Raw genomic sequence first — 26,674 nt, 5'->3', positions numbered from 1 at the left:
TAGCTAAAGGCTTTCCATGTCTTTCTTCTTGAAATTGTTGTTTTTTTCCTGCTGAGTTTTACCACCCCCATGGTGGCTGGGAATCTGAGCACCCTTGTCTGAGGAAGGTGGTGTGAAGAGAGAGTTTTGGTTGCTGCTGTTGGTACCACCCAGAGCAGGTGGGAAGGTCTTCTCCTCCTGTTGCTCTGCTGTATCTGTGCTTGTTCCTGACTCTACAGGTGGGCCAGCAGCCAAACGTGGGTTTCCAGAGTGATGCTGTTAGTTACTGGGGGTCATTTTTACTTTGCCTTAACCATAGCAGGCCCTTGTTTTAGCAGCAGCAGTTTTTCTCACATGACAGACTGCCCCCTCTTCCAGAGGGAAGGTGTGTACCTTGATTAAGGCTTCACCTTGGCATCCTTCTTACTTTTCCCTATATCAAAATGGCCACATACTCATGCTTTTCAAACTTAGGCTGCAGTTGCTGTGGAAGGCTTTGTTTCTGTTTTATTTAAAAGCTTCATTTTTGATTGTTATCTATCAACTAGATCATTATTTTGGTTGTTATCAATCAGCTATTGGCTAGACCGAAGATGAGCTCTTTGTCATTGTCTTTTGAGCTGTTGAAATGTGTTAGAGAGAAACCTGTGAGAATTTGCAGTGTGAAGCTATTTTTTGCCTGGTTGGGTGTGAGTGCTTCTTAAAGAGAAGCAAATCGATAAGAAGGGAAAATGGTTTCCTCTTTACCATGTTTTAGGAGTAAATTTTGCCTTCAGCTGTACCTGTGTTACAATTACTCCCATGGCAGAAGGGGACAGAATTTAGGCTTTGATGCTCTGCTCTACTAGGAGACAAGTTTCAAATGGATTTTTCCCAGTCGCATGTTGCATGCATATTTATTTTTCCTAATATACTCATTAATAGTTTTAAGAAATGGCTGAAAAGGTCCAGAATGTAAGTTTATTGTTTTATTACTGTTGTTCAGGCAATTCAGGGTAAAACACTATATGAATTTTGAAAGAGACAAAATAAGTAGTAGAACTTTTTACCTCACTACCCTTCCACAGTTGCTCTGTATATTGACTGCAGTAATGAAGTAAAAACACACAGATAGTCACCTCCCTGGAGTGGTTTCTAATTTGCAAGCAGAATTTATTGGGGGGGGGTGCATTTTTCAGGAAACTTATTTTCTCTATGGCAGATACAGCAACCACGTTTATGAAATGAGGTGTTGCTGAAAAGAATCCCTTGTATTTTGACAGCAGCTTCTGAAACCCCCTACCTAGTTTGAGGATTATCTTAATCTGGATCAAGAGATACAGAGAGTTTGTAGGAGGCAAATGTATTTAGGGGTGTTTTATGTACTTCATGCAGCTAAAGAGCCATCATGGACAAATTTTGCTGATATCCTAATTACAGTGAGTATCCAAAACGAGTAAGGGTAGATGCTGTGATTGGACTGTGTATTTAATCCTTTGATTAGAATGGATATTGCTAACAGGGTCTCTCCTCTGTCTATGACCATCCTGGCAGCACTCTGCCATGCATGTGGGGAAATAAATCTGTGACAAACAACAGGGAAGCAGCACCTGGGCATGCTGTGCTGCTTTGTTATGTTATGTTATGTGGTGTTCTTGTTCAGAGTAGGCATGGGAAGGTAGTGGGATCTGTTCAGAGACCTCTGTATTGCTGCTTTCTCTAATCTCCACAGTTCAGAGATCCTATCGTGAGGATGTGGCCAAAATATTAGGTCACTAGTACATGAAGGATGATTATGAGGAGCATGGCAAGACACAAATGATCTGGGGAGGTTTGAATGCGAGTAGCCTTTCGCATTAGCTACTATGAACTGGGGGGTTTTGCTCATAAAGCATAGCCAGTCAGCAGGTGGGATGGATGGCATTCAAAGATGCTCTCAAAGTAGTTTTGTACTCTTTCTATCAGGGCAGGAAGCAGACCTTCTCTGTCAGTAAAATTTTATTGAAGAAAGGGCCTTGTTCCAGCTGGTGACAGGGCCAGCATCATCCCTCAAGTAATTGTGTCCACCACAAAAGGGATTTTGTGTCAAAGGAGCCTGGCCTGATTCATCAGGTGGGTGAGGGGCTCCTTTAATTGGTCTGAAATTATGATTTCGATGATAGACATGGAGAGCAATGAAGTTAGGCTTGGCTAATTGCAGCCTTTCTGAGCAGCAATTAACATGTCAGAAATGTAGTTATGCTTGAGGGAAATGCTGATACTTTCCTTGCCTCCTATTTAAAAAAAACCCAAAAACAAAACAATAAAACCACAAATGAAAGTCTCCTGTAAACTAATGCAAACAATCTGGTAATGCTTGGGAACCTGTTTGTCAGTGGTGTGACCCGATGGCTGTAAAATGGGCTGCCAGCAGCTCTAGCTTTGCTCTTACTGAAAGCAGAGGGGATCACGCTGTGTGTATGAGCCTTGCTAATGCCCCTGGCAGCTGTAAGAATTGCCAAGTCTATAAAAGCAGCTTATCTCCTGAGGAGGAGAACCCCCTCACCAGCCCCCTCCAAAATTAGACAGATTAACTTCCTAAGAAATGGAGAGTTATTCTGCCCCAAACCTACGCTGCTCATTCAAGCTAATCTCTGGAGGGCTGAAAGGCCTCTTGTCTGTGATTGGAATCATATGATAAAGCCTTGCTTGCTTTCTCTTTTACTGTGCCAGAAAGTTTTTCTTGCTTTTGATCTAGCTGGGAGCTGAAGTAGCTTTTAGTCTGTTTATGTGTCATGCGGAGCATTTTGAGACAAGAATTTTGGGTCTTGTCTCTGGGTTTCTGGCATGGTATGTCCTCATACCCCATGTGGTGCTCTCAGGCATCAGCTGTACCTTCCCCTGCCTCGTGATGGTTAGGAGCACCTTCCAGGGAGCTTTTCCACTGACACCGTGGGACAGAATGCAGACTGAACAGGGGTAAAGTTATCTCCATTTGCAGACTATATTCTGAAGGCTGAGAAGGAGAGAATGTCACAAGAAATTGTGATCACTCCTCTCCTGTGTCCTGGCCCCATGCTGGGGAATGATACTTGTGTCTTCTGCTGTGCTCAGGCATGACCTGTAAAAATACTGTTAGTAAACACTGAACTGCACTAGCTGCATAGTAATCAAGAGATGTAAAGAAGAATCTTTGCCCCACTCTTCTCTGTGATCTCCTAATCCTTGCCTGATGAACACCAAGTTTATTTCTGAAGAGGTTTAACTTTGGCATAGATGTGTGAAGGCTATAAATGCTGTGAGTTTTTTTCCCAAAAAAAGACTAACTTTCCACTTTATTAAATGCTTGAGAGTCTTTTACATCAAAAATCTGTTACAGATTTTTTCCTAAGAACAAGCACTCTTTCCTCCTCCCACACAAAAAAAAAGTCCCAAGGAAAAAAGAAATCTTTCCAGTGTTCAATATATCAGGGCTGTAAAAAGGCAACAAGCCCTGAGAGCATGGGTGACTTCTCTACTCCCCAGGACTGGATCCTCATTGCTCTGCAGAGCCACAGCACATAGTCTTTGCTTGGACATGCTGAGATTACATTTCAGAAGGGCAGGAGAACTTCCTCCGCACTCTGTTTGTGTGCTGATGCAGAGGATGCTGAGGTGTCGCCCGTGCTGCTGCAGCCGTGGGTGTCTGTTGTTGCAACCTTCCCCTCATGGCATGGAGAGCTGCCCTGGGAGGTTTGTGGCAGAGCCAGGGTGTGCTGATGCTTGGCTGGTGCTGGGGGAAGCTGAGGGCCATGATGTGGGCTACAGACTGCCCCCAACAGCTGGTTACTCTGTGCTTTCCCGAGGTGCAGGAGATTGGTACCACTCCTGCTTTGTTTACTGCCAGCCTGGATTGAGGGTCCTGGGAAATACTTGTCCCTGAAAGTCCTGAAGGGAGAAAGAAAAGAGGAATTGCAGGACATGTGGTTAGTTGAGCACTTAATAATTTGGGAACTTCAAGGCAGACTCACAGACTCTCTTCTGATAAGATGAAACACTCTAAACTGTGTCAAAAATGAAGCTTCCAAAAACATCTGAATTTGGATCATGGCTCAGACCTTGGCTCCCTCCTGACCTTGCGTAAATCATGTAATTTCCCCTAAGAAACATAAGGGACCTTGCCCTTTGAACCTGTGATTCTTGGCTCATCCCTTTTCTGGCTTTCCTGTTCAGCTCCTGGAAGCCATTCTTGTTTGCTGTCAGGTTGGGGAACTGACTGCTCCGTCTTCTCCTTCCAGAGCAATGAGAGAAGAGTCATTCATTAGTCTAGAAACTGGTTTCTGTTGCAACAAAGTTTTTGTCTTCCTCATTTTTTTGGCCTGCCTTGCTGGTCCAAAGTCTGAATGACAGTTGAAAGCCTGCCTAGCTAATGTCACATGAGGAACAGAACATTTTGGAGTAATGGAGGGAGGGTTGATATGGTTTTCCTGTATCCTGGAGACATGTGATGTTTTGGGCAGGGGAGCCTCTTATCACTTACTGAGCATCCTGAAACTCCTCTCTATATCAGGAGAAGAGCTGAGCAGCTGCCTCGCTCACTTTGTTTGAAAGAAACAAAAATACTTTTTGCATACAAAAGTCTGTATTATGCTGCATGCACATATTTGTACCATTCAAAAGCATTGTTTTATTTAAAAATCTTTGTTATTTCCCATTAACTGATAAGAAATACAGTAACCAGCATCACTTCAACTGTGCTTTGCTCCTTCATAATTTCTATTAAGGATGCTTTGGTGGTTGTGTTGGTGGAAACTGCCACTGAGGGCTTTCCTTTATTTTTTTCTTTCTGGGATGATTATAAAAACTTGATGTTTCTTAAACCACCTGTGATATTTAGTGTCCTATTGCTTTCCTGCTTTGCAAGAGGAAGGGAGAGATGTATATTTTCCTATACAACAAACTGGCTTTTGCCAGATGTTGACTCACTTGGTGAGTTGGACTGTCACACATAGGCTCATTGTAAATGTCTAACAATGTGTAGTTCATGCCTCATGCTTTTTGAATTTTGAAATCATATACTGATATACAGGTATGAGAAAGGCTCTGGCTCTGTTGAGTACAGGTGAGATTGTTATCTAGACAGTGATTAGCTTGAATAGGAGACTCAACTTAAATGTTTTCCTACGATAACTTTACAGAGTTCAGACATTAAGATGCTGATGTTGGGTTGTTGGTTGCTTTTTTTTTTTTTTTGCATTACCCAGGTTGCTTTTCTTCTCACAGCTTATCTCTGTTTTAAATAGTTCAAAGTAGATGGCATTTTAATTATACAGATGGATCAGATACTTTGGAATGAAGCCAGCTCTTTCCCAGTGAGGGTCATGCTGAAGTTTTCATGTAAAGAGAAGGACTATGAATCAATTACTTAGGACTTCATTATGACGAAAGAAAACAAGCATGGCATCAACAGTGAGTTTAGCAGCCTTTGTTTCAAAAAGGAACTTGCAGAACCATTTAAGGCAAAATAGAATCCCAGAGAGAAGTATCAAAGGGTTCAAATGAGAGCATAAAATACTGTACAATGAAAAATGTCACAAGAGCTTCAATGCCTTAGATATGTATGTGAAAAATTTCAGGCTGAGCCTTCCCACACTATGGGAGGTCATCAAATAAAGCAGAGCTAGCTCTGTTTATCTCCAGTCAAAGCGACACATGACTTCATTTGGGTTTTAGTCTCATTACTGCTGAAGTGTGAAGTGTCAGGTTAAAAAGACTACACGCTTTTCACCCCTAGGGATTGCTCTGTTTTAATGGGTCAGGTCAACACTATGGCTCATAACATTTCAAACTATTAATGTTTAATGCATTTTAAACTGAAGTCCTTGAGAATACAAAATTAACCCTGTGGACGTCTGTGATTGGGACTTCTTGGTATTCAGCTGTTTCAAGGAATATAGTGTGCTATTACTGCTGGCAGTGGAGGGCTGAAACAAAGCCAGAAGAACATATTTTTTTCAAACCCTATTGTTCTTCACAGAGTGGTCCTGGCAGTCTCTGTTCTCTTGCATCCTCAAAGGTTGCCAGGATGAATTACATTACACAAACATGTCAGTCTTGGGCTATGAGAGGAGAGTAAGTGTCCAACCTAAGTCAAGCAAGAAAGTGTTGTTACTTCTCAACTGGGAGTTTCCCATTTCTGACTTTACCTTCTACTTTCCTTCTGTCATATACTGAAACTGAAAAAAAAACCTGAAAAAAACCCCAATCAAGCAAAACCAAAACCAAACCAGACAAAACAAACAAACAAACCCAAAAAACAAAAACAGAAAAAAAAACAACAACCCCCCCAAACTAACAAAACCAAAGCCCCCAAAAGCCCTTACCCAGAAGGGTGAAGGTTGCAGTTTCTATTGCCATCTTAGTGGCAAAAAAATAGGTGATGATGGAGTGCTCTCCTAATGCCCACATTTTAAAAACCTTCCATGAACTTTTCCAAAATACCACGCAGTATCTCTGGTGACTTCTGGCATTGTTACTGTGGTAGATAAATGTAGATGTCTAAAACAAGTAGCTAAAAGAAACTGATGTCTTCTTCTACCTTGTCAGGAATATCACTTTTGGTGATGGTTTATCATTCCTTGTTAAGTCTAAATAATTCAGGAAAGACTGGCTAAGAAACTGCTTAATATACTGCCTTTTTTGGAGTGGCATGTGGACAATTTGCCTTAGTCATAACTTTAAAGGAATGCAATAGTCTCTACAGTATAAAATCTTAAGAGGAACACATTTCTTTGGTGGTAACATTCTTCATTCAGACCTTTCCTTTAACCTAGACTGCTGGCACATTTATTTCAGAAAGGCATGGATTATGTCAGTGTTGATTTTGTGGCTGTGTAAAACAGTGGGAAGATGAGTTAAATTAGTGTATATTGCTTTGTGGCTTATTTTTAGTATGATTTAGTACAAGGAATCACAATCAATTAAATGTTTCAAAATTTAAGGTCAATTTTCTTCTAGGTGTATAATCTCTCAAGGTCCTCTCACAGCTTCTGTTGTTGAATGTCAAAGGAAATGTTCTGATCAGCAAGGCCTGATGGAGGGATGTTTCTGAAACAGGATTGTGAATCTTGTAAATCTTTCTTTAGGAGCCTTTTTCACAGTCTTGAAGATTAAGCTGATGTGTCACAATCTGTTGCTCTGGACTCAGTGGAACAAATAGCTCAGTTGAGATCCTGGTTTTGAATTTTTTTTTTTTTTATTTGAACATTTGTTCTTAGGAAACAGAAAGGCTTAGAAAGATGTTGATATTTCCCCCTCCCTGCCAACACTGGAGTTGTCTATTTTTATTTACTTTGAGAGGCAGGGGAAATTGGACAACTGGCTGAACCACAGTAACCAGCATCACCCGCTTCTCATTATTTCTTATGCTTCCTTAAACTTCTGAAATCTTGAGACTGTAAGGAAAGCAGAGAGTCATCTTCTTCTTTTTTAATTTGAAAACCACATATAATCTGGCATAAATTCCAGTGCTTTCAAGCAATGACAGGATATACACTCTTGTCTTTGATCCATACATTGGGAAGGACCTCACTCCCTACCCCATCCCCACCCTCCTCCTCTTTGCAGTTTAACTTGGACTGTCAGAAGTGGTTTCAGTATATAATCCTTTGCAGACAGAAATAGATCCACATCCCTACAAGAGCTAATTTGGCTGGCAGTCCCCAAAAAATAAAGCTTGTGGTCCTGGTTTTTGCATCCCAGCTTACCTTGCTGTGAGATGAAGCACTTTTTAGCAAATGAGCTGTCCCAAGGAAAAGTGGAGGAGCAGCTCAAGCTGGGAAAAGAATGCACTGTGCGGATGCTGTTTTTTCTTTGTGGTCGGGTGCAGGCAGAAAAGGATGAAAATGTGGTTCAGAAATCAAACACAGACAACCTCTGTTCTCCTTTGAGGACTGCAGAGAAAGTTTGTGTGTGCAGGAGACATTGCTGTTCACTGACCACATCCCACTCACCACCCATTAGGGATTTTTAGAGTCCACAAGCAAGCCAGTGGCAAGAGACTTGTTTAGTGTTTCTTCTTCTTCTTTTTTTTTTTTTTTTTTTTTAATGAGGGGCAGTTTATTGTGAGTATCTCTTCTAAGCTTTTGCAGCTGGCGAATTGGGTTTATATCTGAACTTGAGGCTGTATCTGGGCTGGGATAGAGTGGGAAAGGTTCCGTAGACAAAGAATAGGGAGTTTATTCTGGGCATTTGCAAGTTCTTCCTGGGGATTTAAACTATTTGTAGATCTAAACCTCAGATTCAGCTGCCCTGTGGAAGGGGATTTATCTTCTCTGTTTTCACTCCATCTCCAGCATTTTGAGTACAGTAGCATAAAGCTTTCAAAATACTGCACTGAATAGTCTCAGTCTTAAAAGGCTTTATTTCAAAGTGTGGTTGGCTAAGTCTAGACAAGTGGCTTAACCCCATTCAACTCCAACACATCATATGTTTCTAACTCACTTAAAACTTGCAGTTAGAAGTTAAGCTGTATCCTCCTGGGATCTGGGCTGGTGCTTCCAGCCCATGTCCTGGCACTCCAGCATGCCAAGGGCTTGCACTGAGTTGGCAGAGCACTGGCACCTGAGCTTGCGTGAACACTGCTGTGGCCAGTCAAACTTCTAGAAAGAGGCTCTAGCATCAATCCTCTCATTAGCCTTGAGCGCATGTAAAAGAGGCTAAAATTCACATTTTCACACTCAGAGGCTTTTGTCAGCTTTATAAATTCTATTTTATGTGCTTTCCAATTGGGGTTGTATATATCATAAAAGCCTTTTTCCCCTTGTCCAGTTAATCAAAGCTAAATCTAACATGCAGAAAAAGTTCATGTTTCCAAAATTCTTACTCCCTTGATGAACCTTTGTGCTTGGTAAGAAAAAGCTAGGTCCTTGCCACTGCTCTCCTGGTCAGTGTGCTGGGGGTGACTGGGGAACCAGTAACTTGTTTCCCTCTCTGACTTTTCAGGTTCTCGAGAGAGTAGCACACATACATCCTCTCCTCCCAGTGTCTCACCAGTAGACTCTGACAATGCAGTATGCAAACATCCTGGTCCATGTAGCTAGAACAAAGGGAGGACTTAACATGATGTGAATTTAGTTTTCTAACAATTGTCTTGACCTCTTATTTGAGAGGCAAGAGAAGTGGATGGGGTGCATGTGCCACAGAGGTCTTTCTCCCTTCCTGATGTGGGCAAGTGTCTCTTGCTGGAGCTAATGTAGCACTTTGGGTGGATACAAAGCCATGGCCATCCCTAGATGATGACTGATGGAATGGAGGACCTGAGGCCTTCATGATGTGAGTGCAAACTCAACAGACAAGAAAATAGTGAATTTGAACATCTGTGTAGACCTATCTACTGCCAGTCTCTTATCACCCAAATGAAGGCAAGCATTTATACCCCGTCCCACTACTGCTGGTTTAGTGGGTGTTAGTGAGAGAGCAAGGGATCGCACACTTGGAAGGAAGCAACTCGGTTGGAGGGTAAAAAACCCACATGCCAACAATATTTTGTGAGTCATGGCAAAGGTGCAGCCAGTGGGCAGGAGAAAGAAGCATAAGAACTGCAGTTTATCCATGATTATCCTATTACATATGTTGATCAAATCAGAAGGAGAGTTTCATTCCTTCATTAATGCATCTATACTGGTACTTGGCCATACCATCTGCCCCAGAGCCCTTTCCCAGCTATAAAACACAGTTACATCTACAGGAAAGTTAGGAAATGGCCTGAAAACACATTTTTTACGCTGTAACATTTGCAACCTGATCAAAATTTACCAAGTGCCTGCATGTATACTAAACAAGCAATGGAGAGTAGATTTTTAGGAGTTAAAATAGCTATTGAGCAAGGTACATTATGCAATATTTGATAATGTATTTTCTAGTCTTTCTGAATGTCTGCTCCTGTACCTTGTGATGTGGATGCTATTTTCTGCAAATGCAAACTTTTTTTACAGTTTTCTGCTATCTATAGGAATGCGAAATGAACTCCAAATATATGGAAACTTTCTATTACCTACATAGACCAAAAAGCAGATGTTAGTCTTGAGTTGGTGGAGGTGAACAGCCAAATAAAGTTCAGCCAATTTTATTGGGAAATGAGGAAAATCAAGTAGAATATTTTCCACCATTAAATTGCCTTGCTTCTCCATCATGCTACTGGTATTAAAATATAGATTTGCTGTGGGTGCCAGCAAAATATTTCATCTTGTAGAAAGAAGAGCATTGTAAGGGAAGCTGCAAAATAATTTACATTCTGGTTTTCCAGGTCTTTCCAAGATCTTTATTGGGGGAAAAAAGGCAAAAAAAAAAAGCAAAGTGCAGTTGGTAAAATAACTTGGAGAGAAGTTTTTTTTGTGGGAAGGGGTTTTCACAGGTCTCTTAACAACGATTTAAGAATAGAAAAGGGTTTTCATGAGTCTTTACCTACTCTTGCAGTTTTGTGAAAGTTGTGGCTATTCCAGCACTTGTCCTAAAGAGCATTTAATTGGGGCACTGCTTTGATTGCTGTTCTTCAGATAACTCAGGAGTGTCAGGCATGGTTTTGGTTGAGCCCTCTTGCTCAAACCAGAAGGGCCAAGGCTGTCTGTGTTTCTAATAATTGTTTCATCTCAGCTGGGTTCTTTGTGAATTACCAGGAATGGCTTAAGTGTACTTTTGGATTCTACCTGATAAAGCAGCAACTTCTATGAAACTGGGTCAGGTTTCCTTGCCCTCTTTCTCTTAACTTGCTCTGCTCTCTATTGAGGTGAAATTAGGCCATTTGTATATTTCCATCTAGCAATCTGTGTTTTCTTACAAGTTTTTATATACTGTTAGCATGAAACCTTTTGCTTCAGTGAAATATGAATTCAGTGGTGTATGTTTACTTTGGGATGTTTTGGTTCCAGTCTGACATTAAAGAGCATCCATTTGGAAGCGTTGAGGTTTTGGAAGTGGAATCTCCATTTCTAGCCCTATGATAACTCCAGGATCCCAAGACCCCTGGGTGTGTTCCTATGACATTCATCATTTAATGCTTCCCTGTAAGGCATCTGAGCTGTGATGGTAGCCATAAAGTTTGTGAAGTATTTCAGATTGGAATATAAATAAGAAATATTTGCTCCTCATTCAGTAACATTCCCTGTTGATTGTTGAAAGCTCTGTTTTCCAGTTATGTGGAATTCAAGCAAGACCATAACTTTCCTTGCAAATGTGGCTGCATTTGAAAGGGGTTCTGAGGGGCAGTTTCTTCCTGTTGCTTAGTGCATGAACTTGTAATATTTGAACTTGTAAGCTGTATCTCCTTGGACAAGGTATGAAAGGTAGGGGTAGAAGGAATATTTGCTGTATTTTGGACTGATATGTCATATTCATGAATATGACATATCAATCTGAAAGACTTTTTGATTCAGCCTGTGCTGGTTTTGTAAGAGTATACAGCCTTTCAGAATCTTCTAGTTTTAAGAAGAAAACTATTCCGTGTCAGGAAAGAAAAGATTAAAACTGTATATAGAAGAAATGCAAGTCTTTGAAGAAGAATATAGTGAAAATACATCCCACAGCTTTACCTGAGCTGTACAGAAGTGCAGCTTTAGCCTCTACTGCTGTTCCGCATGCAGGACATCATGAATATGGAGCACAGAATGTTAACTTGAGCATTGGCTATTTGTATCTAACAGCAGGTTGTAAGTGTTAAGGCATTGAACTATTGCATTCATGGTTCTCTTTATTTTAAAATAGCAAAACTTTTTTTTATTCAAAGGGATTTGGCATGTACTTGATTCCACACTTATAATATGTACTAGTTGGGGAAGTTTATCAGTGCACATTTTGCTGTTAGCAATGTAACCAAAACTAAAAACCTTAGCAAATCCAGCTAAACTTGCATTTATTTATGGATAGACTAGATAATATTTCTCCCTTTGATCCATTCTGAAAGCAGGATTCACATTTGACTGTCTCTTCAAAGCCTTTCAATCACTCTTTCTTCTGTGAGCAGAGTACAGTTGACTCCTTTATGAAATATCTTACTGTTCAGATACCTGACTAAAGACCTAGATGTTTGTGCTTTGTAATCCCACGGTTCCCAAACAGGACTGGTCTGTGACACACTGAGCCAAAACAAATATTTGAGTGTAGCAAATCACAGGGGCTAATAACCTTATCTCAAGGTTAGTTATCAGGTCACTGCCCATGCTCTGAGCTGTTTTGGGTGAGATGCAGCCTGGGCTGGTCCTGTGACAAACAATGCATTGGATGCAGGGCTGCCATCCCAGCTGCTGCTGCTCTGCTGAAGAAACAGCAGAAAGGCAGTGGCAGAGGAAAGAAACTTTTCATAAAATTGAGCTAGATGTATGAGGCTAAAATAGTTACTCAAAAAGGTTTGTATCATTTTTGCTGTTGTTGAGTATCAAGGCTTTTTTGTAGAGAGAGTAAAATCTTGCCGTTAACATTTCTTCCCACTGAAAAAGCTTACTGTGATTTTTGCTTTGGTTTTCCCTAGTAGAAAATAAATATATATTTCAGATTCCAAAATATTAAAAGCATAATTATGAGAAAAGCATTTCTTATGGAAATACTTATTAGAAAATATTTTGTCTTTGCCAGGATTTTTTTAGGTTCCCAGCCTTATCTCAGTGCCTACAGTAGCAGCTGAGAGCTCTGTTTAACCCAGCCTCTTTCTGGCTCAGCGTAAAGCAGAGTTGCTCAAGCTATTGATATTTTCCACATGGTAAAGGCAGAAACTTTTCTTTTCATCCCACCAAAAAGTTTTCTAATACTGGTTGGAAAGACCTTCTAATACTTTGAATGGATGCTATCCCCAGTAAGATAAACCTATGTAAAATATTTTCCATCTCAGATTTTCCTCTGATGGAAAGATATCGAGTGATTCTTTCCATACATTTGAGTATCAGGGAGAAAAATAATGTTGCTACAAGCTCTTCAGGATCTTGAAATACAAAGGCGACATTGTTCAGGTTAGGGTTGGTTTTTTTATAATGTCTTCATATGAAAAGTGTGGGTCAGAAAGAATCTGGATGGTTATATACATCAACACCTCACCAAGACATCAAGCATGTGGAATTCAATATTGTAGTGATTATGCTTGAAATAATGCTGAAAAGAATTCTCATCAGCTACTCGAACAAGTGCACATATATCAGGTAGTCACAGGTCTTCAGAAAACAAACAAAAAATCCACCAAATAATCCCTTCTTGACTTGGTCTATTTCCTGTAATTTTCCAACTAGCATACAGTAGCCAGATTCTGTGGTCTAGACTGCTTTGTTCTGCAGTGTTTTTTTTCTCTGGGATTTACAAACCGCAGAGAGTTGGAATGATCAGAATAAATATTTGCTCATGCACCTACTGATTGGAGCTTTCAAAGTCCCCAATCTTGTTACAACACACGTGTGAGCATTAGCATTCATATAGGTTAGGCAAATATAAGGGATTTCCTCTCTACCCACTTCTCCCCTCCCCAGTTTCAGTTTCATGGAGACAACACTTTAAATGTGGTGTGTTTTTCTGTTGGTATCTCACAGTGTTTTCTGCCTGGCAATTATCTGAGACTGTTACTGTACCAGAGAGCACATTTTTTAGAATCCTTTTTATCCCCCTCCCTTAATATCAAGCATATTATTGCTCATCTTGGAGCACTTCATCACTGCTGTTTCTGAGTTGGAGATTTCTCCAAGTATGATAGCAGCTGCAGCTAATAACATCAATTATATAACACTGAGGTTCCTGTTCTATTTTGACTGGAGGAAGTTCTTCACTAGGACATGCCATATAATTAATTGCCTTTTTTTCTGCCTACAAACATTATAAAAGCTTTAGTCTTGCTGTGTCTATGAGAGAATAGCCCTAAAAAAAATATTCACTTGCTGAAGCCACAACCTCACTTGTTGGGGTGGCTTGGTGTGCAGGAGAGAAAAAGATTCAGTAAATTTGCATTTTAACAGTCTGGTGCTTTTCAACTCTCCCCACTGTCTATATGTTCATAAAAAGTGTGCTTTAATGTGCTAACCTGATCCAAACTTTCTTATGGCTGATGGTTTTCTTATTAAAACACAAATAAAAACTGAGTAAGTATGGCAGCTGTCTCCATGGAGTCTTGTTAGTACTGTCAGATACATAGCATTACCCTCCTGCTGTAACTTAAAAAATTCTTTAAAGGACTTAAAGAAAAAAAAAAGTAATTTTTTAACCAATGTGCCTAAAGTCATAAACCAAAATAAATAGTCACAAACTAAATCATAAACTGAGTCATAAACTAGAATCTGTGTCTGGGTAATTTAGTTGTTGACAACATTAAAAGCACTTCAGGCACAAGAAAAGATAAAAGATGTATTTTAAGAAGAAATTTGTTGTAGGCATTTATTTAAATTGATTTCTCTCTATATATTTATGTATACTCAAATTTGAAAGAGTTCTGATGTTTTTCTCCAAGGTTGGCATGTGACCAGTCAAGGCAAGAGAGGAGGGCATTACTAAGAGAGAAGAGCGGAAAAATAAAATCAGTGATGACAAGGCTGGATTGGGTGGGGCAGAGAAATGCTGGGGTAGCCAAACAGCCAGGACATGATTGCAAGGAGTGAAGATATAGAAGCCAAATGTCTAAAAATTAATTTGTGGGCAAGCAGCTCTGCTGAAAATTTTAACACATTCTCTTTTTTTTCATTTTAAATTCTGTCTCCAGGAACCTGATAACTTACAGAAAAAGGGCAAGATAAACTGAAAGCCAGAAATGCCAACATACCAGGTTGTTTTTAAACCAGTGAAGTTTATTCATTTCCTATTTGTTAACTTGAGACCTTTTGGAGTCAGTTTATGAGCTATTACTTTAAGAACATTTATAGACAACTTTTGATTTTTAAATGCCTAGAGCCCCAAGGATTGCTTTGGGTATTTGGTGAAAGTGAAGGGGGTGGGGAGAAAGGGGAAGGAAAAAAAAAAGTAGTACTTGGCAAAGTCTGTCCCTTTTCCTGCTGGATGTTTTTCAGGTGAACTACCCAGCAATGCTACTGTATGTAAGTCAGGCCAACTATGTGGAACTAAGGATTATTCCACAAATCCCCTTTTAATAGTTCTTTTAATGGTGCTTTTCCTCAAGTCTTACTTTTTTCCTAGGATTCCTTGCCCTGCCTGGGAGTCTCCCATCATTCCCAAAGTATTGCATCTCCCTGGCCTTTCCCCCGGGCTGGGTACTGTGCTCTGCAGCTGGGAATAGGAGCTATGTCCCCCGCAGGCCCGGCGCAGGGCTGCCGCCACTGATGGCTTTATCAGATGGACAGAGACATTCCAAGTATGCTTCTGGTCACTGTGGGATATGGGAATATAAAAAAATAATGAAAAAAGAAGGCTTAGACCAAAGCTGTTAGTCAAACCAGGCGTTTTTGTCAAGGCTTTTTTTTTTTTTTTCTTAATTTCTGTTCTTAAGGAATGAAATTCTTTACTCCTAAGCAGATTGTTAAAGCTGCATGATGTCATTTTCTTTTCTTTTTAAGGCTGTGTTTTGAGCGGCTGAAAGCTACAGGTTAGGTAAAACTATTAATGACCATTTTTTGACCTCTGCTCCAACCGCCCACAGTGGCTGCAAATTTTTAAACGTCTGACGGCTGCTTGGCTCTCCGCAGCATCATTATGTTGGTTGACAGCAGATGAGGTTTCAGAGGTAAAAAAGTCACTTCCTAAATTGCACCCTGCTGGCATGGCCATTAGACAGATTTAAAAAAGGGAGTTCAGTGGCATGGTAGGGCAGGAGATCTCGGTTTTTATGAGCCAGGCATGCCAAGAGTTGCCTCTGGTTGTCTCTGGCTGCGTGCATAGTGGGGGCAAATCGTGACACAAGGGTAGTGTGGGGAGAGTCTTTGCAAGATGTTATTGCCTCAGAAAGAGGAACACTTACTTCACATTGCTGTAAGGGCTGTAAAATATTCTAGGATTTCTGGGGGGTTTTTTTCAGTTTTATGGTTGCTGCTCTTGAGCACTTCCCAGATGTGTTAGAGTTGCACAGTGAGCAGCTTCACGGCCCTCCTGCCTTTGCTGGAGAAGGCTGTGGAAGTGGTGAGACTTTCCTTTGCCTTCCTCCATCCTTCTTTGCCCATCCTCTCTCTTTGCCAGCTTCCTGGGCCTGAGAGAGTCTTGCCTGAACCTTCAGGGAACCTGTCAGGATGACCAGGACAGAAGGACAGGGAGGAAGGAGTGATAAATAAGAAGGGTGGCAAGAGAAATAGTGGGTTTAGCAAATGTACTCTGGTATTTCTGTGTAGATCAATGTCATCCAAGGTGCTGTTTCTTCTGCTTGGCACAGGGAGTTGTCCTAATGCTATGGTCGTGTTCAATGCCAGTGGTGGTTGAGAATCTCCCATCCCAGTGGCATGTTGGAACCCCTTTCTCTGGATCAGTGTCCTAAGCCAGCACACAGTGAACAGATGCATTGAAACGAGGTTCACTTACAAACCATGCTGTTCCTTGGACAAATATACATGGCCAGGAGTAATAGTCTTTAAAACACTTCATTGTTTTTTCAGGCACTTTAGGCATTCACTCTCTTCAGTCTTCAGAGCTGTAGCATCTCTTTGCCTTGACTGTCAAAAAGAGTGTTTGCTTTGTAGTCATGTTAGATATAGGGAATTTCTGGGGTCTCCAGACCATGATTTTACTCTTTTTATCCCTGCGGCCACTTTCTGCCCTTCTTAGGGGCAGTGCTTCCTCCTTTCTTGGATCTTCTTTTCTCTGGCTCATGCCAAGTCTGGTGTCCTTCATGCTGTCTCACAGAGTGCCCTGCCCGTTCCCCAAAGCCCATGCTCTTTGTTGGTCTTTTGGCTGGATGCTGCTTAATTCAGTCATTTGAAATTGGAACCCCATGTAAAATAGTAAATACTGAACAATAAGTGAGGCAACAGCATTTCATGGTATCAGCTGGAGTCACAAGTCATGTCAGCAATGGCCATGCCCTTACAGTGGTGGTGTAGTCTCCAGGACAGCCTGACAGCCTCTGGAGCAGGGCTGAATTCTTCTGTGTAGCTGAGTCTTGAGTGCTGGATTAATGTTTTCCAAAAATTTATAAATGCTCAGGATAGTATTTTTATGGGGAGTGATTGCATTGTGCTCTGGAGATATCTTTCTCAGCTGGGCTATTAAATGAAAAGTTGAAACCTGCCTGTGATGCCAAGAGATGAGTGCTCAACAAAATGAAAACTTGCGTCTTAAATTGCAAACATTCATCTGTTGCCTGCTTTCCTACTCACTGCTGGTTGATTCAGAGTCATACCAACAAACATAAAACCTCACCTGCAAGAAAAGCAGGGAGGATAATGCCCATAAATTAAAAAACTTCCCCACTTTGCACAACCTATATTTTGAAATTTAACTCAAACTTGCAAGTCAGTTGGTCTGTCCTGCCTTAAATCCCTGCAGAAGGACAGATAATTTTGAGAGATGGTGCGAGATGACTGTGCCATTTAAAAAATTCTGAAAATATTTCCAGGCCCAGTTGGTGCACTCAGGGCAGCTGTGCTTCCAGGGAGCTGCGTGCCAGTGGCCGTGCCAGCAGGAAATGCAGCGTGACCTGTGGCAAACCTGGAGGGTGGGAAACGCTGTGAGAAGATTTCTGCAGGCAGCTCTGAGTGTCCCAGGCAGTTGCTATGTGGGTATGGACACAGGAGCCAGTGCTAAGCCAAGGAAGCAGGCAGGAGCAGTAGGAGAATTCCCTTCCCACCACGTGCACAGCTGCAGAGTACTTCTGAGCATGTTTCTGTGCTGATGGACTGGCAGCATCGGCTTCTCCCCTCCTGCAAGCTGGCTGTGCTCGCATGAAGCCTGGCTGTGAAATAGAAATGCTTTTTGAAAAGCATAATATTATTTTAATCACAAATTATTTGGAAACGAAATACAGAAATAGCTTCAGATCACTTCTTCCAGAGGGGTGTTTTTGCAGAGTCTTTATCAGCTTCTCAGTGGGAACTGCATTAATATTGCCACAAAAATGCAAACAGTAGTGCCTTTGATAAAGCAGTTTGGCATCTCTTAAGCAATAAGATGTTTTGTTTTCCTAAGATACAACACTGTTTGCAGTGCAGGGACCTGCCATATGTGCCAGCATATGGAAGGAAAACACCAGCTTTGTTAACATTTGTGTTGGGAAGCTGTGGGGAAGGAACGAAGGGGGTGGCTGTGGAAGCAGTTGCAAAGCGATCTCTGTTATTTCAAGGGGGACGGCCCAGGAAGCCCCAAAGTGAGTGCTGGTGGCAGAGGTGCTGCTGGCCTGCAGTCAGCCTCCTGGCTTAGCTGCTCCCTGAGCACTTTGCCAAGAGCTCTCCTTTACCTCAGTTTTGCTTTAGCTTTTCCCATCATGTGCTAGAGCAAGGCTGGTCCCCACTGCTGCCTCTTCCCATTGCAGAGTGGAAAAGCCATACAGTAGGCATCTTTGTGAAAATGCCTTTCTAGTACTTTCTGGTGTCCCATGGGTATTATGTATTTGATTAGGGCATTATTTTGATTATTAGACTGCCTTTGGTTCAAAAATCCTGAAAGGAAACTGTTGTGCAACTATTTTAATCTGATTTTACAAGCCGATTCCAGCTTGATTCCCAGCACAAAGAAACAAAGAAGAGCTCAGTTGAATTTTTGATCCAAAAGTAAAAACCCCTCCTCCTTTGAAGCTCTTCTGTAGAGTGTTATGTTTAGAGAGAGATTTGCTATTGTTTAAATTTAATCTCCATAATTACATTGGGATTAGATTAATGATGGGTTATTTTCTGAGTCATTATTTTCTGGCACACACAGCTATTGAGCATAAAGCCAGGTCTTCATTGGCTGTAAACTGGCATCACTCCACCAAAGCCAGTGGAATAATTCCTCTTTATATTGTGTCAGCCCAGATGTAATATTAGAGCTGTTTTGAAGAAGGCATCCTTTTGGAATTTGTTGGCTTTGAATCTTCATATTATTGTAAAGGTGTCTGGGCACTGAGTTAAAATTGCATTAAATTTATGGTTGCACAGCTGGTTGTTGTGTCCAACCCATCTCAGCTGGACCCAGAGGGATCAGCAAATGGTGCAATGCCAGACTGAACCGTAGGAATCTTGACCTTGTTTTATGTTTAAAAACTGCCTTTTACCCCTGTGGATGTGGGACAAGTTCATCAGGGAGTTGCAGCTAACTTTTACATGCTCTTATTCATGAGAGCAAACCCTGGTCAGTTTGTTTGGAATACGGTGCTGAAAATCCAGGGGAGATGTCTGAGAAGCAGAGGGACTGCTTCTTTTTGGAGTTAGTTACTTTTGCTCATTCTGCTTTTCAGAAATGGATGAAGGGGGAGGGGGGAATTTAGGAAGATCTGTCATGCACAAGAGCAGCAGCAGGAGCAGTGGGCAGCAGACTTGATGTAGGTGATGAATCCCTCATCATGACTGGAGTAAACGAAAGAAACAGTCATTTTTTAGGAGATTCTAGGAGGCTGTGTAGAGTTGCTGTGTTTGCAGAAGGTAGTTGAAGTTGCTGGGCTGAGATCAAAGTGGGAAGAAATTATCTCCCCACCTCTTGTGCATGTTGGGCAGGAAGGGTTTGCTTTCAGACCTTGTATTTTAATGTCTCATCTGAGTGTCTTCACTTTTAAAGAATTGTCCTACTCACCACCTGTGAAATGGCTTGTTAATAAATCATAGTTTTAGAAAGGGGAAGGTCTTGCTTTCTTTTGGGTCTTTACAGTAAAGAGAAAGTGATCAGTCTTGTCCATAAGCTGTAGTGGATTTAGGATGTCACTGCAGTGGGATGGACCACTTATCTCTTTATCTTGGTGCTCAAGTGATGGTGGCACACATTTTATACGTGGAAGTGTGAAAAACAGGCAGCAGTGATCCTTTTCTCACTACTTTCCTGAGGCATCCTCACTACTTTCTGGAGACATCTGCTTTTGCTGCTGACCTGCTCTTGAACCTAGAGCAATGTAACTTCTGTTTCCTTGTTAAACAGCAGAAAGTACCTGTAAAGCCCTTTAGTCTTCTCTCCTTCCTCTCTGAAGACAATTAACTGGTACATTGTGCTCTTTGGGTTGTACTCTGCAGTTTTTAGAACAGTGTTTAGGAAATGCTGCTTATTTTAAGAAGAAATGTCAGCTTTAATCTTTAACAGTAACAATGCTTCTGCAGTTGTGATTATCTGTCAGAGATGTGAGACTGTTCGGGAGACTTGGTATCTTTTCTTAGATTGGCCTGATGGATTTGGAAAACACAAACAAGCCTTCAGGCGCATTGTGGGCATCTCTTCAGAGTAGAAGGAATGCGCTGCAGGCCCCATCCATGTAGATCCACTATGAAACAGAAGGCAAATTATAAGATCCAAATGAAGACTAAGTCTTGCTCTAAAGTTGGACATCCCTCAGATTGGGTGTACAAATCTCCATTCTTACTCTCTTTTTCTTCAAAAGAAGCAACTTGCAACTGTGGACCAAGATCAAGGGGGGGGGGGGAAATTAAGCTTACATGAATTTTGTTCTGTGCAAGCTATTGTCTGCCAATATTAAAGACATTCTGGTGATGCCACTGTAGGTTCACAGCAGTAGATCAGTCACATATGTACATGGTCCATTTATTAGAGGGGACTGTTGGAGCTTTAGTAATGCTTAAAGCATTTGAAGCATAATACACTGCTTCATTGCTCCAGATGTGATAAATGCTGTTGACTTAGAGCAGAAATTGGTGATGGAATACAGAGGAATTGCCTTTGTGCTGATCATGTAGATGTGGTGGTGAATCTCCTGTTAGCAATTCCAGTTTTCAGATGTTTTCTCATTTTATTTGGGAGCGGGTCATGCTGAGGAGAAGTAAATAGGAACCACTTACATTTGTTCTCAAACTGAATTCAGGAACACTTATGCAAAACTCACTTTGCATAAGCAGGCTGTGAATCCTGGCTACTTTTCCTGGAGCATATGGCTCTGCAAACCAAGTCACCAATCAAGATCTCGATGTGCAAAAGATTTTTCGGTAGTTTCAGCTTTGCTGGGGTCAGAACAGATGCAGAATGTCCTAAATAGTCCTATCTTATTAATTTGCAACCCCACTCCTTCCCTGTGCCCTCTGAGGCACATTGTCATGGAAATAATAATTATTTATATAGGAAATTTATTTTTTAAAAATTACTTTTAGAGCTCTAGGTTAGTATTTTTGGCTTTGTTTTATTAGAGTTGGAACCGGAAATTTTCTTAAGCCAGTATTTTAATTCTCACCTGAACACTTGACCTAACACTTTTCTCAGTAGCTGAGAACTGGAGAAAATCACCAGATATGATACTTGGTGCTGCTGTTCTAAGTGAAAATTGTGTTTCCTCAGGAAAGGCTCTTGACCTGTTATTTCTGCATACTGGTTTGATTTAGATCCAAAAAGAAATGCTTAAAATTCCAATGCAGAAGGAGAATTTATTTCCATGGCTGTCATTAGACTTATGCTTCCTTTGGTCCAAGGTGTGCCCTACACAGTCAAATGGAAGTAGGATGGTATAGTTGCCAAAATAGAGTGTTAATTTCTCAATTAATGCTTTTTTCTGTGCAGTGTTTTTAAAGTAACAAGTATTGTAAGCAGCACGCTATTTTTAAACCAGGGACATTTTGTGCTGAAATTGGCTATTGCAACACTGGGTTAGAATTAGAATACACAAAATTCAAAACCACAGTAACCCTAATTTTGCCATTCTTGCCTTTTTAACTGCTCAACAATAGTGCTGTGTTTGTATAGTATTTAAAAATATTTGTTAAGGGGAATGTAAAGAGCTACTGGCAGGCTGCTCTGTTAACTCTTTCTGCGCACTTTGGCAGTCTGGTCCGAAATGGACTCTGGTGAAAACTCGGGGATGAGTCCCATGTCCAGTGCTCACACCTTCCTTTGCATTGCAAGCAAAGGAGCAGCCACCAGCCAGGATGGGGGCAGACCCCCATGGTGGAATGGGCAGTCCCTCTGGCTCGTGATGGGCTAAAGTCTGTTTGCCATCTCCTTTTCCAACTTGCCCTGGTATGTGCAGGCCTGGATTTGTAACCTCCAGGGACTTACTCCAGTAAAAGGATAGTAATGGTTTGGGATAATACCGTCTGACCATGAAGATGAGTTTTATAGGCTGTAGTTCATGCCATGACCTCACAAAGACTGGTTCTGCCTGGCTTGGTCCTAATGTTCCAGCCAGCACTCTGGGAAAAGGTTACAGGGGCCCAACACCACTCAGGGCTTCTACCTTCCAACCTGCCCCAGCTGTGAGCTGCCTGATTTTCCCTGCAAGAGCTTTACACAGTTGGGACATTCTTATGTCCGTCGTCAGACGGAAATTAGCTTTGGATTTCACATCACCGGTCAGACTGACCCGAATGTATTCATGTGGAAAAAATAATAACGAGAAAGCAGCTTGAGAAATGATTTCTGCTTTTTGCTGTTGCCTTGCATTTTGGTGTGTGCTGTCTGTCCTTTGAATACAAGCTCATCTGATGCATTGTAAAGCAATAGCAATCCTGACTGGGTAATCCTGGGAACCAGCAGCTTGAATCATGCCTTTCCAAATTTTACTGTTCTAAAACTTGACTTCTTTGTTAAAAATGAAGAGTTTCCAGGGGGCCAAAAAGCCCCCAGAGAAAGACTGTTGGCATTTTATATTTTTAAGCTGTCTTGCTGAATGAAAACAGTTGATTATTAGCTTGATGGGGTGACAATGAGTATATTGAACTTAAATATCTCACCACTCCCACAAAGAAAAAAATATCCACCCTCCATTGTATCATGGGAAGATACATAGCCAGAAAAACTTTCCAACTCATTAAACTTTTATACTTGCTTCATACAAGCTTAATGTAGGCTTTTTTCCATCCTGTGATGTTGTTGGGCTACTTCTGAACTGATCCCAGTGGAGGAGGACACCATCATTTTAGCAGTATTTCTTTCTTATAACAGAAACCTGCCTTTCTTTTAACAGAATGAGCTGAATTGCTTAATCTGAAGGATTAAAAAAAGATTTCCTTGTTTGTGTGTTTCGGGTTGTTTATTCTGCCAAGCCTGATAACGAAATCAGTCTGAATGTTTCCCCTGTAATCAGTTGAGTCAGCTTCTATGATTGTGTGGTGTATTTGGGTAAGAACAGGGATAAAGGAAGAAAGTTTGAAAAAAACAGGAAAATACTATTGTGAATATATCAGGCAAGTTATAAACTGAGAAAGGGTAATTGGAGTCAAGCATCATACCTGCTGCTACTTGTCATACTCTGTGGTAGTTGTTTTGGTGGACTTTTCTTCCTCTTGTGACTTGTGTTTGACGTTTTAGGAGAGGAGTGTGGGAAAATACTGATTTAAAGGACTAGAGTTTGGTTATATCCCTTTTAAACTGCACATTTTGTGGTGATGAGTGGAGGTCAGGCCACTGTAGCTGGCTTGAGGTCAGAAAAGAACAACAAAAAGTGATATTTGCGCTCATTTTGAGCTCTGTGCTGTGTGGGACAGCTCCAGGCTCTCTTGTGTGCAAGGAGAGACCATATCACATGTGGATGTAGGACAAGAGCTGGCAGGAAGCATCAATGACTCCTTTGCTGTCTCTGGTGTAATTTTAGCTTTCTGGCACCCTGATGGAGTTCTGTTGCTTATCCTGGTTGTGTCCTTCCCCTTGCTCTTCCTGCTTCTTCTTTATCACCCTCAGCCACGAGCCTGGGGAGAAGCCGCCTCATTGTACCTCGCCCGTAGGTCAGCTCATCCCTGTGGCAGCACGGAAGGGGGTGTGGGCTTCAGCTGCTCACTGCACCCATGAGCGAGGATGTAGCGAGTTCTAAATCAAGAGCTCTTGCTTCATACGTGTGCCTCTCCAAAGCCCTGGATTTAGACATTCCCTCACCATTAATTACATCCTCTCGTCTTTTAGCAGTGAGTAAACGGGCCAAGCTGGGCATGTCCTGCTGCAAGCGGCCCAACACCATTTCTTATTGGTTCTCTGCTTACAAGTTTCTCAAAGTACATGACTCCTCTCCTTTAGGAAGTGCATCCTGTGGGGCTTTCCTCAGGATGGGGAGGGATTGGGCAGCTCAGGTCCTGTCTCAGAGGACGTACATCCAAGTGACACCAACCAGTCCAGTATTACTGGAATCAATCCCCATTAAATACAGGGGCAGGTGCTCCAAAGGGAAGCCCAGATCACCCATAACCAACAGCCAGAGAGGTAATTCCTGGTGGCACTGGAATTGAGTGTGTTACCTTCATTGGCCTTTGTGCAGTCTCTGATGGAGGTGCTGGGTGTCACAACCCCATTTGTGGAAGCCATAGATCCCAATCACCCTCATTTGTCTGTTGTTTGACATATGAGCTGCTCAGACAGATGCAGTGCAAGACTAACAAAATTGGCGGCAGTGTCTGACTCTGACAGCAGTTTGAGAATTTGCCTGTTTGCCTTGTGGCAGCCTTTAACATGGCATTTCCCAGTGTGGTGTCCCACAGAATGCTTGGCAGCAGTTATGCAGAGGAGAAAAGATTTCCAGGTGAGCTTCAAAGAGAAGGATGTGACTAACTGTCTCACAAGGAGCCAGGACACGGACCCAGCCAGATGAGGCAGCTCACATGGAAGAGCTGCCAAAGAAAAGGGAGAGGGCGGATGAAACTGTGACTGGAGAATGAGGAGGAACAGGCAATTGGGCAAGGTGGAGGGGAAAGTCTCCGTGGGCTGTTTCCAGCAGCTGGGAGATGTCTGTTCTTCAGGGAGGTAACCTGTGGGTAAAGTGCCGAACCTCAGGCACGCTGGCTGTCATTCCTGGCTCTGCCGCAAGCCTCCGCCGCCTGTCCTTGGACAAGTCACTCTCCCGGTGACTCAGTATCCCAGCTGGAGAACAGGCATTGCTGCTTACCTCATGGGGATGTTGTGAGAGTAGGCTCGTGGACGCCTTTGCAGTCTGATGGATTCAATGGAGGCAGGGGGGAACAACAAAAAGTGGCCACAAAGACAAACATTAAAAGTGATCTGTTCTTCCTTTGCTGCCTGTGCACGTAATCATGTCCCTAATGATAATGTAATGGTGACTTATTCATCACTGACATCCACTCCTTCAGTTCCACTGGTGGGAATGGCTTTTTGTTTTTACTTTTTGTCCCCTCAGGCCTGTAAAGATGTAATTTTGTATGTTTGTATAATATGTTAATGTTTTAAGCAATTTCTAGTAGAAAATTAGAAAAAATAACAAGCAATTAATCAAAGTCAGACTAAACTGAGATGTAATCAAGTAATACAAGAGTGGGACTGGAAGCAGAGTTTGCGAAGGGAGCCTCAAACAGAGAAAATGCAAATCCTATAGAAGGAGGAATTCTGCTTTGTGTCTGTCTTAAATCCTGTGCCTGAGGGTGTACCCAAGGAGGTCTAAGACCAGAAACTAAAAGTGGTCACTCTTCAGCTCTCTCCTTCTAAAATAAGTTTCTGCAAAGGAGGGGGAGCTCTGGTTGGCTTTAACCCTCAAATAAATGTCATGTTAATTGTATTCACTCAAAAGATGGTCCAATGGCTAGTGTACAAACCTGGGTGCCAGAAAAACAGGACGTGTTAGGGCACTTAGGGAATTGGTTGACCTGGTACTGTCACTTGGTTCTGCCAGTGCCTGTGTGTGCTAAAGCAAAATGGAGCTACATGTCTCCCTGCTTGGAATAAAGCTATGAGACTTAGGGAAATGCTGTAAAGAACCTGGAGAGCCACAGGTGGAAAATGCTGAGAGTGATCACAAGGTTCAGAGTTTTGCACAGGAGCAAAATGCATGGTCATATTTCACCTGTCAAAGTTGACTTTCCTTTTGGATTTCCTGTTTTTTAAAGAAATTGGCTAGAGAGAAGGAACATTCATCTTCACTTAGTACTGTATTTGAAAAGCTTTAATTGCACAAGTTTTCCTGACACTCGCCAGGGCTATCTTTGGAGGAAAAAAACAAGATTCTTGGTTTTTTTGAAGGAACAGGTGGCAGCATGTAGAACCCTTTTGTTGTTAAATTTTAGTCATGGTTCCTTTTTTTTTTCTTCTCTTTCCTTTTCCCATCTGCAGTTGAGTATGACAAGGAGTTCACGCCTCACCAGCGGCACCACAAGGAATTCAAATTTAATTTGTCTCAGATTCCTGAGGGCGAGGCTGTCACAGCTGCTGAGTTTCGGATCTACAAGGACTGCGTTTTGGGAAGCTTTAAAAACCAAACCTTCCTTATCAGCATCTACCAGGTGCTGCAGGAACATCAGAACAGGTATGCAAGAGGGGCTTGCTCTGTGCCGCATGCTGCTGTCCTGGAGAAGGCTGAGGTTGTGCAATAGTATTGATAAGGCTAAAAATAAATATAGGTTTGTTCATGTTAACAGGGTTATGTTATTGCATGGTCCTTTCCTTATGGGAAATGGGCATGGTAGGGTGTGAATGAGGGCATGACTTAGCTGCAAGCTTTGTCTTTAAATAAAGAAAGAATCTGCTGAGAAGTAGTAGATTTTTAAAGCACTGCTGGCATTGCTGTTGTGTACTGAAATTCACATATCCCCTTTCAACTTAATACTAGCAGCCTATTTGAAAAACACTGGTAATTAACTCAGACTTGATCTGCTCTCAGCTGGACTTATATTGAAGTAAATAAAGCAGAAGAAAATTCAACGTGCTGACCACAGGTACAAAATAATTTCTGGTCTTTCAGTGGCAATAAGAAGAGGAAAAGTGAGAGAGGCAGGGTAGAAACTGTGACACAAAAATCCAAACAAGTGTA

General features: G+C 41.7%; 1 protein-coding gene across 1 annotated transcript in view; it reads left to right on the top strand.

Moving 5' to 3' along the window:
* The window catches only part of BMP6 (bone morphogenetic protein 6), an 88,290-nt gene that overhangs the window by 37,158 nt on the left and 24,458 nt on the right, over positions 1 to 26,674 (top strand). The window contains exon 2 of the mRNA XM_074543902.1: positions 25,978 to 26,170. Coding sequence (XP_074400003.1) covers positions 25,978 to 26,170 — 193 coding nt within the window. The remainder of the gene's footprint in view (positions 1 to 25,977; positions 26,171 to 26,674) is intronic.

This window comes from Zonotrichia albicollis, chromosome 1 (assembly GCF_047830755.1).
Source record: "Zonotrichia albicollis isolate bZonAlb1 chromosome 1, bZonAlb1.hap1, whole genome shotgun sequence".
NCBI classification, from domain to species: Eukaryota; Metazoa; Chordata; class Aves; order Passeriformes; family Passerellidae; genus Zonotrichia; species Zonotrichia albicollis.
Note: the sequence above shows the minus strand (reverse complement) of the source record. Positions and strands in the feature narration are given on the sequence as shown.